The following is an 18,452-nucleotide window of genomic DNA, read 5'->3' as shown; positions in this document are numbered from 1 at the left end:
AGGAAGTTCATGTATTGCTCCATATTTTCAATGACACTGCTTTTACACCAAAAATACAAATTCAAAAGACAACAATTCCCAGGATATATGTTGCCCTTTCGCTTCAAAGTAGATCTTATTCGTTTTTGGCCAAATTGTCCATAACATGCAAAGAGGAATTGTTCTCCATACTGCTTGTTTACTTTTTGCCATTTTAAAAATAATGCCATGTCTCGAACAAGCTCCTAATATTGGGAGGCATTACCCATTTGATACCATACATATTTAGAAAGAGTTCCCAACATTGCTCTCCTTCAAATATTTAAAAGAACTCCGTCAGTTAGATTTGATGGCAATTGTGAAAAAAGCTTTTAGCAGGAACTCACATTTGGAGTTGCGATTTTTATAGTTTTTTGCTATGTTAGGTGATAAGAATCCTAGAAGTAGAGGGCGTTCTGGTGGGATCTTCACCGACAAATTAAGATTGCAGTTAGTTTGAAAATGATCGAGTGACATTGCGTTTTCGACCCGATCCAATAACTTGATAAGGAAAAATCAAGAACTTAAGGAAAATTTAGGAAATGTGATGAAGCTAAAAATAAATATAAAGAAATGAAACCAAACTGAAATTAAAGATGGAACGATTTCAAGAAAGTATTCCTGAATTCAAGATGGATCAAGAAGGTCAAGAATGACTTTGAGAACTTCAAGATAATTCTATCTTCAAAATTTATTCCTAACAACAATAATTAGTCACAAAGAACGCTTTTGGGGAGAAATAATTTAGGAAATAAATAAAGGATCTGACTTCTTTTAGAGTAACAACACCACCAACAATAAGTTGTAACTTACAACCTTTCTTGAATATCTAAGCATGATCCAAGATTTAGAAAGAATATTCTTATCACCCTTAAGTTGATTCTTGAAGGTTGAAGAATAAATCTAAGAGTAACCGATACAAAACTCGAAGGAAATATTATTTTTTGATAAATGGTACTATTGTATTCCTCCACATTAAGGAATGCTGGCTACCTCAAAAAGTGTTACAAGGTGAAGTAAAAGTAGAATCTAGTTTACAGAGAGCCTATGAAATGGTGGCTTGCCTCTGGAGTCTTGTGTGATAAGAAAGTTCCACCTAAACTTAAAGGTAAGTTCTACAGAGTGGTAGTTAGACCGGCCTTGTTGTATGGAGCGGAGTGTTGGCCAGTCAAGAACTCACATGTTCAAAAAATGCATGTTGCGGAGATGAGGATGTTGAGATGGATGTGTGGGCACACTAGGAGCGATAGGATTAGGAATGAGGTCATACGGGAAAAGGTGGGAGTGGCCTCTGTGGTGGACAAGCTGAGGGAAGCGAGACTGAGATGGTTTGGGCATGTGAAGAGACGGTGCGTAGACGCCCCAGTGAGGAGGTGCGAGGGGCTGGTTGTAGAGGGTACGCGGAGGGGTAGGGGTAGGCCTAAGAAGTATTGGGGAGAGGTGATTAGACAGGACTTGGCTCAGCTTCGCCTTACCGTGGACATGACTCTAGATAGGAAGGAGTGGAGGTCGCGTATTAAGGTTGAAGGTTAGTAGGGTTAGCGTGTTGTCTTTCCTTGCGATGGTATGGGTTGGTAGCGTTTGTAGTAGTCCTAGCCTTGCAATTGTAGTTCTTGTCTGTGATCCCTATAGCCACTTGTTGTTTACTGCGCTTCATCTCTCACAATATTTCTTGATGTTATTGTCGCTTTTGTTGATTATACACTATTTTTCTTATTGGATGTTATGTTTTATATACTGTTTCCTCTTCTTTTACTTGGATTTTGATGTACTTGAGCTGAGGGTCCTCCGGAAACAGCCTCTCTACCTCCACGAGGTAGTGGTAAGGTCTGCGTACAATCTACCCTCCCCAGACCCCACGTAGTGGGATTCCACTGGGTATGTTGTTGTTGTTGTTGTTGTTGTTGGGGGCTTTACAAAATTATCTCTAAACTGATAACTGAAAGACTCAAAACAGTTATTGGGAAACTAGTAGATGGTCACCAAATGGCATTCTTGAGAGGGAGACAAATTCTTGATGCATCCCTGATAGCCAATGAACTGGTTGACTCAAGGGTTAAACAGAAGAAACCGGGGATCATGTGCAAATTGGATGTTGGAAAGGCCTATGACCATGTCAATTGGAATTTTCTCCTAAATTTTTTGAAAGACATGGGTTATGGTAGTAGGTGGATCAAATGGATCAACTTTTGTATCTCTAGTGTGAAGTTTTCCCTTATAATAAATGGCAACACAGAAGGTTTCTTTCAATCTCACAGGGGTCTTAGGCAAGGGGACCCCATGTCACCTTTCCTATTCTTGCTAGCTATGGAAGGTCTAAATCACATGTTCAGGATAGCAAATGCAAATAGATGGGTGAAAGGTTTCCGTGCTCAGTCAGGAAGAGGGGTAGATCTGGAAGTATCTCATCTGTTATGTGTAGATGATGCCTTAATTTTATGTGAAGCAGAGTCAAGTCAGATCAGGCATCTAAGAGCCATCCTAACTATTTTTGAAGGAATCTCAGGTCTTCATGTAAACTGGTTGAAAAGCCACATTTTCCCTATCAACCAGGTTGGGAATTTGCAAGAGTTAGCTGCTATTTTGGGTTGTCAAGTGGACTCCTTACCAACTAAATATTTGGGGTTGCCATTAGGGGCCAAAAATAAAGAATTAGAAGTGTAGAGTGGGGAGATGGAAAGGTGTGAAAAAATTGTCCAGGTGGAAAAGTCAATATCTATTAGGGGGTAGATTGACTCTCATCAAGTACTGGATAGCCTCCCAACATACATGATGAGCCTTTTCCCTATACCAAAGAGCATTGAGAAAAGATTTAACAGGGTGAGGAGGTCCTTTCTATGGCAAGGAAACAAGGAGAAGAGAGGTTACAATCTGGTGAAATGGGATGTATTGACCCTCAACAATCAGCAAGGGGGGCTTAGTTTGAAGAACTTTAGAAAACAAAACACTTCTCTTTTGCAAAAATGGCTCCGGAGGTTCTGCTTCTCATTGTGACCTTCTATGAGAACTTATATGCTGAAACAGAAGAATGGAGGCCTCATTTAGAGATGGAGAATCGCCCTAGGATCAATAACAGAGACAGCTCCATGTTGGAAGCCCCTTTTGAACCTCATGAGATACTGGAAAGCATCAAGGCATGTGCAGGGGACAAGGCCCCAGGTCCAGATGGCTTCTCCATGGAATTTTTCAGGCAGTGTTGGGACATTATTAATGTAGACCTTGTAGCTGCAATTCAAAATTTCCATGATAAGTGCTTCTTCGAAAAGAGCCTGAATGCAACCTTTGTTGCTTTGATTCCAAAGAAGGTGGGTGCTGAGGAACTAAAAGATTTCAGACCCATAAGCCTTATCGGGGGGGGGGGGGTTCTACAAGATCATAGCTAAGCTCCTTGCAGAGAGACTAAAAAAAGTAATCCAAGGCATAGTAGACAGGCAACAGATGGCCTTCATCAAAGGAAGGCAGATCATGGATGCTGCTTTAATCGCAAATGAATGTATTGAAGCTAGAGAAAGAAGTAACAAGCCAGGGATTGCCTGCAAGTTGGACATCCAGAAAGCTTTTGACTACCTACATTGGAATTTCCTCATCCAGATGCTGGAAAGAATGGGTTTTGGAGTTAAATGGATCAACTGGATCAAACATTGTATTGGCACTGTGAGATTCTCCATCCTAATCAACAGAGCACCTACTGGATTTTTTGCTTCCCAAAGAGGATTGAGACAGGGGGACCCACTATCTCCCTTTCTGTTCATTATAGCCATGGAAGGGTTGAGTAACTTGATCAACACAGCAAATGGGAAAGGATGGATCAAAGGATTCCAAGCAGGAGAACTAAACAACTTGGAGGTAACTCACCTTCAATATGCAGATGATACATTGGTGTTTTGTGAAGCAAAAACAGACCAAATCTTGATTTTGAGGATTATTTTTGTCATTTTTGAGGCAGTCTCTGGACGCCATATCAATTGGGGAAAGAGCTTTATCTATCCTATCAACACTGTGACAGGGATGGAAAGATTGGCTAGTAAGCTAGGAGGCAAGATTGGGGAACTTCCAACAACCTACCTAGGCATGCCTCTGGGAGCAAATAGCAAGTCCAAAGGTATTTGGAATGGGGTCCTTGAGAAATGTGAAAAGAAACTCACCAATTGGAAAAGTCAGTACCTCTCCTTGGGAGGCAGACTAACTTTAATCAATAGTGTCCTTGATGCACTACCTTCCTATATGATGTCAGTATATCCAATGCCTGCAAGTGTATCTAAGAGCATCGATGCCCTTAGGAGAAATTTCCTATGGCAAGGCAGTGAAGACAAAAAGAAGTTCCACCTAGTTAAATGGGAGGAACTGATAGTGAACAAGGATACAGGTGGCCTAGGCATCAGGAACTTAAGGAAGCAAAACCAAAGCCTCATGTTGAAGTGGCTGTGGAAATTTGCCAATGAAGATCATACGCTTTGGAAGGAGGTCATCATAGCAAAGTATGGCATTGAGGACAAGTGGATGACAAAAGTGGTTAACACTCCATACAACTGCACTGTATGGAGAGCAATCAGGAACCTGTGCCTATGTTGTATTACAGATCCAGAATCAAAGTGGGAGATGGTCAAAAGACCTCCTTCTGGGAGGACAAATGGAATGGAGCAACACCCATGAAACAGCTGCATCCGGAACTATACATGTTATGTCAACAACAACAGGCAACAGTGGCCACAATGTGGACTGGTCAAGGCTGGAATTTGTTCCTAAGGAGACACCTAAATGACTGGGAAATAGAGAAGGTAATTGCACTTCAGAATTCAGTAGATAATTTTAGCAATCTTACTGAGGAGAAGGACTCACTGGTTTGGCAGAGTGACATTCATGGTAAATTCTCAGTCAATTCAGCATATAGGGCACTCAACAAGACTGCAGACCAAGAGACAGACTGGCCATGGAGGATGATCTGGAAACCAAAGGTGCCTTACAAAGTGAATTGCTTTTTGTGGTTGCTGTCAAAAGAAGTGGTTCTGACCCATGAAAATCTGAAGAAAAGAGGATATCAATTGCCTCTAGATGTACTCTGTGTGGAGAGCAAGCAGAGAGAATCAACCATCTTTTTTTACACTGTAAGTGGACTGAGCAGCTATGGAGAATGTTCATTTGCCTGAAAGGAATTACGTGGGTGAAACCAGGAAGCATCAGGAGTTCTAAGTAGCTGGATTAGGGATGGCAATGCTTTAAAGGAGGAGAGATGGAAGTTTGTCCTAGCATGCATTTGGTGGACAATTTGGAAAGAGAGGAACAATAGGAGCTTTGAGAATGTACATAATAGCCTTCAGAAGATTAAAATGAATTACTTAGCTCTTCTCTATTTTTGGTGTAAACAAGATATTTTAGCTAGAACAGAAGACATCTTTGATGTACTAGATTGTTTATAGGCTTCAATCTTATTAAGTCAAAGATTCTGTAGGATGTAATACTTTTTTTTGAAGGGGAACTACACTTTTGGTTGTAGTTTACCTGTGGATATCTATAGACTAATGTTACCAGCCTAAAAAAAAAGGTTCTGCTTAGAAGAGGGAGCCATCTGGAGAAGATTTATAGCAGGGAAATATGGTTTACTTACTCAATGGACAACTGAGGAAGTTGTGGGCACCATTGGGTGTAGTGTCTGGAAAACCATAAGAAGACTGGCCCCAATCCACAATTCAACAATAACATCTCAATCACTGTGGGTAATGACTTTTGGAATGAGGTGTGGATTGGAGAAGATAGTCTTAGAAACTCTTTTCCACACCTATATACCTTAAGTCTTCAGAGGAATGCCAAGGTAGCCCAAGTTTGGAGCCAACAAGGTTGCGACCTCTTATTTAGAAGAGCATTTAATAACTGGGAAATTGGAGAAGTTGCCAATTTATTGGAAGTTCTAAACTCACATCCAACTCTATTTGTGAGACATGACAAACCTAGATGGAAACTACACAACAAGGGCGTGTTCACTGTGAAATCATGTTATTGGAATCTTAACACACTACAGACAGAGCTAGAGAGATGGCCTTGGAAGCTAGTTTGGAAGACCAAATGCCCTCCAAAGGTGGCTTGTTTTACTTGGTTGGTATGTAGATAGGCATGCCTAACTCATGAGGCTTTACAGAAAAGGGGGGCTGGCAGATTTGCTCAAGATGTGTCATGTGTGAGAAGGAAGAAGAAATCAATGATCATCTATTCCTTCACTGTAAGGCAACTTTGAGCCTACGGAACATGTTTTTGTTTGTTTGTTAGGAGTTAAGTGGGTGATGCTTAACACGACTATGGAACTCCTAAGCAGTTGGAAAGGTATTGGCAACAGTGGAAGAATTCTATTCTGGTGGAGAACTATCCCAGCATGCATATGGTGGACTCTTTGGAAAGAAAGGAACTCAAGGTGCTTTGATGGACAAAAAACTTTCAGAAAATTAGAATGAATTGTATAAGCCTTTTGTTTTTTTTGGTGTAAACAAAATCAGATAAGGGAGATAGTAGAATTAGTTGATTTTATAGGAAACTTGTAAAGAATACCCTATGTGGGATGTAAGTTTCCAATTCATCATTTTTTTGGATGATGAATCTTTTGGTGTGAATACAAGGTTACCTTTTTCTAAAAAAAGTGATCCTAAAATGGAAAGATAAGTAATTGATATTCCTAATTACAAAATTATTACGATACTAGTGTCTTTTGGAACAAAAATAAGGTAAAAAACTTTTTGGCCCGAAATTCATTTTAGTTGTGTTATTTTCCATGTTAACTAGAATATGCTCTTGCCATATTAACAAGTTCCCTTATTCTAAATAATTTTGAAACTAGAGACCCTTATTAAGAAATATGATTGTGCTAATAAAGCAAGCATATACATGTCAATGGCCACATGGGGGTATTAAGTGGCATGTTAGTATTGTAATTGATTGTTAAAGTGCCTATTAGTTGAGTTTTCTATTCCTTAAATTGTTCATTTTATTTAAAATTTACTATTTTGGGCCTACAAATGAAGTACAAGTCTCAGGGTAAATTGCATCTAATAATATGCTGATGTTCTTAGGGGAGATGGTGAAGAAAAAGAGTATCTTGTAAAGTGGAAGGAGCTTCCGTATGATGAGTGCTACTGGGAATTTGAATCAGACATTTCTTCTTTTCTGCACGAAATTGAAAGATTTCATGTAGTTCAGTCTAGACGTAAAAAATCTTCAAGTAAACAAAAGGGAAGGCCTATAGAGACAACTGAATCTAACAAGAAAGCCAAAGAGTTTCAACAGTATGAAAGCAGTCCTGAATTTCTTTCTGGAGGTATATATGGTACCAGTTTTAATTAGTCTATGTATGTTATATTCATCTAGTGAAGTTCCTTAATCTTCTCTCTGGTTGAAATAAAGGATCACTGCATCCATACCAGCTTGAAGGGCTGAATTTCCTGCGTTTTGCTTGGTCCAAACAGACACATGTCATTCTGGCTGATGAAATGGGGCTAGGTAAGATTTATTTTGTTCTTCCACTGCTTCAATTTTTTTATTCTCGTCTTTTTTCTCATTTGCTTTATCATATACAACTGCAACATGGTCCTTTCCTGAATTATTTTTCTCTGTTGTCCTTATTGCATATAGTTTATTCTGCAATACTGCTAGTTCTTTTTTATTGATGCATTTTCAATCTTGCAGGCAAAACAATACAGAGTATTGCACTTCTAGCCTCTCTTTTTGAAGAGAAGGTCTCTCCACATTTAGTAATAGCACCTCTTTCGACATTGAGAAATTGGGAGCGTGAGTTTGCCACTTGGGCTCCTCAAATGAATGTGGTAAGTTTGAGGTGATGTATTTCCTACTATGAATAGCAGAATAATAATTACTAAGATGAATATCAGATCATTCTTCTCTGAGGAGAATTGACATCCGTAGGTTATGTATGTGGGAGGCGCACAAGCTCGTGCTGTTATTAGAGAATATGAACTATTTTTCCCCAAAAATCTTAAGAAGACCAAGAAAAAGAAATCTGGTCAAATTGTTGGTGAAAGCAAGCAAGATAGGATAAAATTTGATGTTCTCCTTACATCATACGAAATGATCCTCATGGATAGTGCCTCTCTGAAGCCAATCATGTGGGAGTGCATGGTAATTTCCTTCAAAATCCTTAATTGTGCCATTAGCTTTTGTTATTCCTTTTGCCTCTAAAAGAAGCTTGGCATCTGCATTTAGATTGTTGATGAAGGTCATCGTCTCAAGAACAAGGATTCCAAGTTGTTTTCATCTTTGAAGCAGTACTCTAGCAGGCATCGTGTTCTTTTGACTGGAACTCCTCTCCAGGTTTGTTGCAATAGGTTGCTTTCTAGTGCCATTTCATGTTTCGATATCCAGTTACATAGAATCATAAGGTGTATACAGTATACCGGTGTATCTATCCTGATGTTGCATCTGCCATACTAAAATAGTTGGTACAAAATACCTACGTTGCTCGGAGTCTCATTTTGGTTCCATTGGTTGGACAAATATATGAGTATGCGTATTTGACTTTTCATAAAGAAATATACAAGTATTAGTAGTAGAAACTGCTTTGCATAAACATGTGAGTGCACATAACCACTTTGAATTTGAATGCTACAGTTTTAGGCAAAATGCTATGTTAATTTTCCATATCACTGCCTGCTGGGGCTTATTTAGGGGTAAATATGTTACTAACTTAGCTTGTGAAATGAAGTTTTATTCATCTTAAGACAACTTAAGAAGGATGTGTGATGGTTGGCTCGGAACTGAGGAGACACCAAAACACAGGGTGGGCTAGAATCCAAGTCAAAGGCCCCCCAGATAAGAGTACAGTAAGGAGACTTGATCTTTAAGATCTCTCTTCGGGTGGGAAAACACAACAGCTTTCAGTCCTAAAATGGTTGGAACTTGTGGTAGAAGTGCAGCAGAACCTCCTTCCAGATGGTCCGACCTGAATCTAGGATCTTCTAGACAAAATCTTGGTCCTTTGGGTGCAACAAACTTGTGATAGGGCACGCAGGGGTTGTGGGTATGGTGGGGGTTTAGTATTTGAATTTCAAAACGATAAAGTTAGGGAGACACGTGGCAAGGATTTAAAGACATTGCAGCCGAAGCAGACCAAACATTATCGGGCCAATCCCTTTGGCCTCTGTTAAAATTACAAATGGGAGAGACAAAGGGAAAAGGAGGCTGACAGGTTACAGGTATATGGACAATGCAAAACCTGTTAATAAAGGAAATAGATGTAAGGTGCCTGACAATTTTTATAAAAGCCCATGACCAGATTCTGGGCCTTCAATCAATAAAAATAAAAATAACCCAAAGTTTGCTGCTGAGACTGCACTTCCTGATTTTGGGTCGTCATCTTAACCTGACAAAGCCAGTTTCGAACAAATTCTTTGGTATTGACAAAATAGGCATTAGTCCCAATCTTTGTTGAAATTGAAGGTGCTACCAGAGGCTTGACCCATGCTTCTCAGACCTCTTCTCTTCTTCTTCTTCTTCAAAATTCTTCCTGTTTTCAGAAATTTGCTGAGTTTATGGAACCCTTACCTGCAAAATAGAAAAGAGATGATGGGGAGAAGAAACCTGAATGATTGGGAGATGAATAGAATGATTTGAGTTTTTCAAACAACTGGATAACTTCACACAAATCCAGGATGGAGAGGACACACTGAAATGTCAAGGACATAGCAGTGGAAGAGTCAGTGTTAATGCATCTTATAAAAAATATATTAACATCAACCTCAAGTAAGTAATTGACTCTGGAAACATATCTGAAGACCAAAAGACCTTTTGAGGTTGCATGTTTCACATGGTTACTGGTAAAAGAGGCTGAGCTCGCACAAGAAAATCTAATCAAGACAAAGTAGATTCTATGTTCAAGATGTTCTTTTTTTACTTAAAAAGGAACTGGAGACAGTGGGACATCTGTTTTTACGCTGCAATACAACTGATCAGTTATGGAAGATCTTCATTAATCTCAGAGGCATAGCATGGGCAATGCCTAGAAAGATTACTAAAGCTCTCTTTAGTTGGGAAGCAGCTGGAGCTGGAGCATAGAGGCAGATGGAGGATGGTCGCATGCATTTGGTGGACTATTTGGAGACAAAAGAATGCTCTGAAAGCAGCAGCAATACAGTCAAAAAATCAAAGTCAACTGTATTATTGTTTTCTGTTTTTGGTGCAACCAAACCTACCCTGAAGATGCACTATCTATCCTAGACACATTAGGTTCATGTTAGGCAGGAAGATTCGTTTGCTGACTTTTGCTCACTTGTGTATAAGGTTTCAGTACTGTTTTGTAGTTAATATATACAAAATGTTATCTTCTCAAAAACAAAGTTAAATAAAGGAGATGATTATGGATGTGGTATCAACACCAACTATATAAATTCAACCAATTGACAGAGAGGAACAAATTCAATTATTTGAGTGTCATAATGATGAACCCGTAGGCCAGATCCAATCAAAGGAAGCTGACGCCACTGCATGGGTTCGGCGAAATTTTCTGAAACTGAGCAAACAAATGGGGTTCACCTATAGGGTTTTGAAACAAGAAGGAATGTAAACTATATTGACTAAAATAGACAGTATGAGAATTCAAAGAACTCCTCCAAAGGTATGGTAAGTCCAACAAGTCCAAGAAGGGTTGGGAAAGTTGAAGTAAAAAAAATAGTGTTTTAGGTAAACTGTATAGTAATAGTGAGAGTTGCAAGGGAAGATTACTGACTTACAGGGTAACCATGGAGCTGAAAATATTTAGCGGGAATATGAAGGGGACTTAATAATAGGGCGAAAAGTAGAGTTCTGAAGACATTGATAGTGGAATGGAGGGGTGATGTTTATTGCTTGCAGGAAACAAAACTGGATGTCATAACTTCATCATTAATCAGATAACTATTGCCAAACAGATGGCGAACACATATGTGGAAGCTGAAAGTAGCAGTGGTGGTGTACTGATTATGTGCGTACAATTATGGAGTCAAATGTTGTGCATTAGGTCAATATAGTTTAACAGTGCATCTTGAAAAACTTTTTCAGAACTATAGCTGGTACTTAACTGGGATTTACAGACCAAACTGTAGAGAACTATAGCTGGTAATTAACTGGGATTTACAGACCATACTGTAGTAGAGTCTAGAGATAAATAGTATGTGTACTTTGAGATGGATGCAACTAGGGGTGTATGTCATGGTCGGTGGGCACTTTTTGGTGATTTTAATATCACCAGATATGTGGGAGAAAGAAAGGGCAACCAGAAGAACTAGTGACATGTTGAACTTCTCTAGATTATTGATGTCAGTATGTTTTGATTCTGCCATCTATCTAAAACAATCAACACACTTCCAACACTTCGTATTTCCGTAATAATTGTTTCATTCAAATAGACAAGAACGAGGTTTTTTGACATGCAAAAACTGACTTGCATAAGGACACACGTCTTTGTTCTTTCTTTCTGTTGGCTGTAGTAAGTATTTTTTCTATGCCTTTCAGAACAATCTGGATGAACTTTTCATGCTGATGCACTTCCTTGATGCTGGGAAGGTCAGCCCCACAACATGTTTCTAGCAAAACATACAGAACTTATTTACTTGTTGAGTTATCATGTGATGTTTTATGGGACCTGATGTCAAATACAGTTTGGTAGCTTGGAGGAATTCCAGCAAGAGTTTGCGGACATTAGTCAGGAGGAACAGGTTTCAAGACTTCATAAAATGCTGGCACCTCATCTTCTCAGAAGTACGATTCTGAAACTTTTTCCTGTGTTTGTCTTTGAATATTTGTTAGTTTGATGATATCTATTGATGAAATGTACATTTTTTATACTTTTCCTTGGTATAGTTCATCATAATTTTCTCTAATGATTTCTTGATGTCATACTAGCTATATCCTTGTAAAAGCCTCTTTCCAAATTGTAATATAGATACTGTAGTAACATGAAGCTTTTCATTGTGAACACAAACTTCTGGGGTTTGTCTTTACTGTAAACTATGCCTTATCGTGTTTACACCCTCCCAGGGGAAATAGTTGGTAATAGAATAAGCATTGGCAATTTGTAATTATTCAACTAGGATATGTCAAATTTCTCCTTTATCATGTCATTAGAAACTCTAATTTGGTAGAGCTTTTGCCTCCTCCTAAATCAGCTGCCTATATTCATATGACTTGAGGTAGCACTCTCTCTTGATTATCTTTATTGGTCCAACGTATGCAACTGATTGGGACTATATGAGTTATGATTGAGCTTCTTACAGTTCACATATATTTTCAACAAAACGGAGGGAACTTATGAAGAAAAAAGTAATCCTAGCATGTAAATTCTTTGTTGGTGTTGGCCATAGAAATCAAAGATTTTTTACTTTATTTGAAAATTTTGAAGATGGTATTGTGTTTGGTTATATTTTTTTACAAGGGAGAGGAGGGCATTTTATTTGGATTTATAAAGATGGAGTTGGAAAACAGGTTATAGGTTTTTCAAATTTGGAATCCAACTTCAAGTTGAATTTGGAATTTTCATGGCCAAACACTGATTTTCAATAAAGTGGAAATTATTCCTGAAAAAATGAATAATTTTATGACTAAACAGGTCCTTAGTGTAACTCAGTTTATTTTTGTAGAGATTCACAAGGCAGTAGATTGTTTCAAGAAACATGAATTTATGTAACTTACATCTATTTAAAATATTATTGTTGCATGTTTGATATTTCAGGACTCAAGAAAGATGTCATGACAGAGCTGCCTCCTAAAAAGGAACTCATTTTACGTGTGGAACTGAGTAGTGAACAGAAAGAATATTACAAAGCTATTCTGACTCGTAACTTCCAGATACTGACTCGCAAGGGAGGTGCTCAGGTGGGCCAATTTCTTGTCTGAGATACCTTTATGCCACGATAGGAATTCTGACCTCACCGGATATTTGTGTATCAGATTTCGCTTATAAATGTGGTGATGGAGCTGCGCAAGCTTTGCTGTCATCCATTTATGTTAGAAGGTGTTGAGCCAGAGGACAATGATGAGTTTACCAAGTATGTCATGTTTCTTGATAGTCAACTATATGATTGTTAATACTTGTTTCCGAAGATTGAGTTGTCGAGATTTTTCGTAAGGGATCTTTTTCTTTTTGAGTATCTCTTTTGGTTATGCAAAGTTTTGTTTTACCCTCTGTAATTCTAGTCACATTAAATATCATATGCAATGCTTCAAAATGGCTGTTTTAAGTCAATTGTTGGTAGAACTGCACATAATCTCTTATATTTACAGGTAAATTAATGTTTTTTTTGACAAAAAAAATTAAAGTTTAATTCTTACTATTTCCCAAAAAGGGAAATTCCATGGGTGAGTGTGATGTTGATAAAATCCCACTTAAGCCCTGAAGCTAAGGTGCAAACACACATTGAGTTTGTCTCACTTAGGTGGAGCGTTAGGATAGGCACCAAATCAATTATTGTTATGCCCGTGAGCTCCAAGTTGAAGAGTGAACCATTAAGCAGTAAGTATAACTAGCAAAGCAATAGTCCTTGTTAAGGCCAAGTTATGGATGTATAGTTAGTGAAAGGAATGAAAACTAAACAATTTTGTATGATAAAAACAATGATTAATGTGTATTAGAAAGCTAAAACGACATCTTTGCATATAAAATTTGAGATTCAAAATTGTGTTTGAACTTGATTGTTATAGTTTTTGCTTCATGTATCTTATTTATTGTCGACTTTTCAATTCCTTGATCCATATAATTATTGTATATGTATCACTTCTTCCATTTCCTTTTATACGTAGGTGTTTGACTAGACATGCAGTTTAAAAAATAAAGAATTTTGGCACATACAAAGGCTTGTGTCTTAAGCATGCCATGCCATTTTTATGGATATAAAGAGAATGCTATTAAGGGTAAGATGAGAAGTTTAAAGTACAGGAGTTTCCAAATTAACAGAAGTATCAATTCTTTTGGAATAGTCTAAAAAGGAAAGAGTACCATATAAAATAAAACACAGGGAGTAGCTACTTTTTTGTATCTTTTTATATGTTTTCTTCATCTACGTCTTTCTTCATTAAAGTTTAAAGTTTGAATAGAACATTGATGCCTTTGGCAACACTTGGTGAGTGGAATTTGGCATTGTTAGTAAGGGCTGAGAGTGGAGTAGGGGTGATATGGGAGGAGGGGAAGGTTCTCCCTTGAACTATAAAAGTGCAGATGTAGAAGGAGGCTACAAATTTTTGCTGATGTTCACAAACCTCAAAAACATTGTCAAATTAGAGAGGGTGATAGCAGCCTGGGAGGGGTGAAAGACATGCAGGATCGAGGGTTGGGGGATCATGAGGAGCTGTGGCGGGCAAACGATTGGAAGGGGAAAAGTTGGATGGGGATGAGGGTGGTGAGGAAAGTGAAAGGTCGTCCTAGAGGTAGTGGTGCGCAGTGGCTGCTTTTTTGTAGGGGAAGAGAAGATGAGTGGAAGTTAAACTTGAGAAAGTAGATTACTATGAATTTTTTCTTGTTCTATTTCTCTCATTTCTTTTTGGGTCATGTTACAATAAGAATATAATAGTATATAGAATCCTACTTGGATAAAGGTTTTAATATAGTATCTATACATAGAGTTCAGTGTGATAATTACACAATTAAATAAAATATTTTTCTTTAATATTTCTCACATGGTATCAGGGCCAAGTTGAGAAGCATCCGGGACAAAGAAAGCCATTATCGTGCATCTTTCTGCTGACTCCTAAAATATGATATGCATAGTTCCACTTTCATCAGTTTTGTGCGAAAACCAATACCACTAAGTGGTCTAGTATCTCCCTGCGATCAAACCCCAATTAGTGCTGCCACAAACTGACCTCCCATGCGCCACCCAAAAGGTTGTCACCTCCAGCGAGATCTGATCGTGCACCAACAAGTGAGCCTTTTCTAGCCAATTTATGCGATTTTCTTGTGGAGATTTACTCGTCTCTTGATTTCGAGATGACCTATACACTTAATACCACATTCTGAGCACATCTCGACGAGAATCACTTTTCTGAATGCCTTCTTATAATTGGACATTTGGAATGCTTTTCTCCACGGTGATCTTGAGGAAGAAGTTTATATGGAGCAACCACCTAGTTTTATTGCTCAAGGGGGAGTCTAATAGCTTCGTATATCGGTCGTACTGGGCACTCTATGGTCTGAAATATCCTAAAGCATGGTTTGGGAAAGTCTAGGTTATTAATTCAAGAGTTCGGCATGACTCGTTGTGGAGTTGATTACTCTATGTTTCATCGACATTCTACACCAAATTGGTGTATTTATTTGGTTACTTATGTTGATGATATTGTTATCACCAACAATGATCAGGATGGTATAACTAATTTGAAGCAACATCTCTTTCCTCATTTCTAAGAGTAAATACCTCGACCGATTGAAGTATTTCTAGGTATTGAGGTTGGTTAGTCCAAATTAGGTATTTTTATTTCACAACACAAGTATGCCTTAGACATTCTCGAGGAGGCATGAATGATGGGATGTAGACCCAATGACACCCCTATGGATCTGTATGCTTAACTCATGCTAGGATAGGGGGAGCCACTTAGGGATCCTGGAAGGTATAAGCGTCTGGTTGGAAAGGTGAATTATCTCACATTGACTAGACTTGACATATGTTTTCGGGTTTAGTGTTGTAAGTCAGTTTATCTTCTGGAGGTAGTCATTGGGATGTTATTGTTTGTATTCTGCAATATAAAGTTAGCTCTAGGTAAAGGACTACTCTTCGAGGATCGAGGACATGAGCAGATCATTGGACATATAGACGCCGATTGATTATGATCATCCTCTGATAAAATGTTCTACATCTAGATATTGTGCTTTAGTAGGAGGTAATTTGGTGTCCTAGAAGAGTATGAAACATAGTGTGGTTGCTCGATCCGATGCAAAAGCAGAATATTGAGCAATGTCTGTAATAACTTGTGACAGACTAAATGCCCTCCAAAGGAAGCTTGTTTTACCTGGTTGGTAACTTGGTATGCAGAAAGGCCTGCCTAACTCATGAGGCTTTATAGAATGGGGCTAGCAGTTTTTCTTCTCAAGATGTAGTGTATGTGAGCAAGAAGCAAAAGTTAATAATCATCTATTCCTTCATTGTAAGACATCTATGTGCCTATGTAACATGTTTTTATGTTTGTTAGGAGTTAACTGGGTGATGCCCAACACAATGATGGAACTCCTAAGCAGTTGGAAAGGTACTGGTAACAAAGGAAGAAAAAAATGCTGATGGAGAACTATCCCAGCAGGCATATGATGGACTCTTTGGAAAGAAATGAGTTCAAGGTGTTATGATGGACACAAGACTAATTTAGAGAAGATTATTAAGCCTTTTGTTTTTTGGTGTAAACAGAATCTAATAGGGTTGGTAGTAGAATTTGTTGATTTTATAGGAAACAACAACAACGACAACAACATACCCAGTGAAATCCCACTTGGGAGGGTAGAATGTACATAGACCTTATCACTACCTCTTAGAGGTAGAGATGTTGTTTAAAGACCCTCGACACAAAGGATGCAATCACAAATACAAAGAAGAAAATATAGAAAGTCACAAGGAAACAGTGCCAAGTCTACTAGAGGGGAGCAACAACAAGAAGGAAGTAGTGCAATGATCGAAACACAATAAACAACATACTATGATAGAGTATTAAAACAATATTAAATAATGATAGATATAAAAAACAAGAACTATAATGATACAACTAGTATAATGGCATACACCAAACATCTAGTCTTATCACCTCTCTTCAATACTTTTTTGGTCTACCCTTGCCCCCTCTCGTACGCTTTACAACCAACCTCTCGCAACTCCTCACTGGTGCATCCACATATCTCCTATTCACATGCTTAAACCATGTCAGTCTCTCTTCTCTCACCTTATTTCAAATATCCCTATTTCTAATCTTATCGCTCCTAGTAAGACCACACATCCAACTCAGCATCCTTATCTCTGCAACATGCATTTGCTGAACATGCGAGTTTTTGACCGGCGAACACTCCACCCTATATAACAATGTTAGTCTAACCACCACTTTATAGGACTTACCTTTGAGTTTTAGTGATACCTTTTTATCACACAAGATTCCAGAGGCAAGCCTTCTCTTCATCCATGCCGCACCAATACAATGTGTGATATCTTCGTCGATGCCCCCACTCCCCTGGAGTATAGATCCAAGGTACTTGAATCCATCTCTATTGGGGTACTTTGTGTGTCAAGCCTCACTTCCACGCCTTCCTCATGCATCGCCTCACTAAATTCACACTCCACATACTCTGTCTTGGTCCTGCTCAACCTGAACCCTTTAGTCTCCAAAGTTTGTCTCCACACCTCCAGCTTCACATTAACTCCATTGCGCGTTTCATCAATCAGTACTATGTCATCCACAAATAAATGTAAGTTTCCAATTCATCATTTTTTGGATGATTAACTTTTTGGAGTGAATATAAAGTTACCCTTTTCTAAAAAAAAACTTGTGAGCTAGTTTGAATTAAACAATTGCTAAGAGAACTAAAATTTGGAGAAATCAGTCAGATGGAACTTGTGTGTGATAACCAAGAGGCCCTTCATATCTCATCAAATCTGGTATTTAATGAGAGGACAAAGCACATTGAGATTGATTGTCACTTTGTCAGAGAAAATATACTCTTAGGAGATATTGTTATAAAATTTGTGAAATAGAGTGATCAACTTGCAGATATTTTCATCAAGTCCCTTGCCGGTCCTCATATTAAGCTCGACACTTATGACTTGTATGCCCCAGCTTGAGGGGGAGTGTTGGAATAGAAATAGTATAAAGAATCCTACCTAGATAAGGATTGTAATGTATTGTCTATAAATAGGGCTCGGTGTAATAATGTTGATACCTCGTTCAATAATATTTTTCTTTTATATTTCTCACAGGTCAGAATGTTCTCTCTTTATTTTTTCAGTCGCTTACTTTCTCTGCATTCTGATGTGCACAATCTCCCTTGAAGTGACATTTAAAATTCTTGTATTTCCTTCTGATACCATCAAAACTATGACTGAAGTGCTACCTTAGTAAGAAGAAAATCTTTTTTTCTTCTGACCTGGGGGATCAAAGTGGAGTTACATGTTGTCAGTTGCCCTTAAGTGGAATTATCCATATATTGAAATTGCAAGTGTTATGCCAATTCTCAACAGTGTGACTCTTGATGACCTGGGGAACATGAAAGGTTCCTTAGTTTAAGAAAGTTCATTGTGCTCTTTCTGTTGACCTTTTATAAATCTGCTCTATGGCTTATTTTTATTTCACAGACAGCTGCTGGAATCATCTGGAAAATTGCAACTTCTGGACAAGATGATGGTTAGGCTGAAAGAACAAGGTCACAGAGTTCTTATATATTCTCAATTTCAGCATATGCTTGATTTGCTGGAAGACTACTGTAATTATAGGGTATGGACTCA

At 38.3% G+C, this 18,452-nt stretch overlaps 1 protein-coding gene across 1 annotated transcript in view; it reads left to right on the top strand.

The window, feature by feature from the left end:
• Positions 1 to 18,452, top strand: part of LOC125827284 (CHD3-type chromatin-remodeling factor PICKLE-like) — a 77,300-nt gene that overhangs the window by 7,424 nt on the left and 51,424 nt on the right. The window contains exons 6-15 of the mRNA XM_049506601.1: positions 7,074 to 7,318; positions 7,405 to 7,500; positions 7,687 to 7,823; positions 7,924 to 8,136; positions 8,221 to 8,328; positions 11,503 to 11,553; positions 11,649 to 11,748; positions 12,719 to 12,861; positions 12,937 to 13,034; positions 18,303 to 18,441. Coding sequence (XP_049362558.1) covers positions 7,074 to 7,318; positions 7,405 to 7,500; positions 7,687 to 7,823; positions 7,924 to 8,136; positions 8,221 to 8,328; positions 11,503 to 11,553; positions 11,649 to 11,748; positions 12,719 to 12,861; positions 12,937 to 13,034; positions 18,303 to 18,441 — 1,330 coding nt within the window. The remainder of the gene's footprint in view (positions 1 to 7,073; positions 7,319 to 7,404; positions 7,501 to 7,686; positions 7,824 to 7,923; positions 8,137 to 8,220; positions 8,329 to 11,502; positions 11,554 to 11,648; positions 11,749 to 12,718; positions 12,862 to 12,936; positions 13,035 to 18,302; positions 18,442 to 18,452) is intronic.

The sequence above is a fragment of the Solanum verrucosum genome, unplaced genomic scaffold, assembly GCF_900185275.1.
Source record: "Solanum verrucosum unplaced genomic scaffold, falcon-dt-bn FXZP01000106.1, whole genome shotgun sequence".
NCBI classification, from domain to species: domain Eukaryota; kingdom Viridiplantae; phylum Streptophyta; class Magnoliopsida; order Solanales; family Solanaceae; genus Solanum; species Solanum verrucosum.
This window is presented reverse-complemented; position numbering and strand designations above follow the sequence as displayed.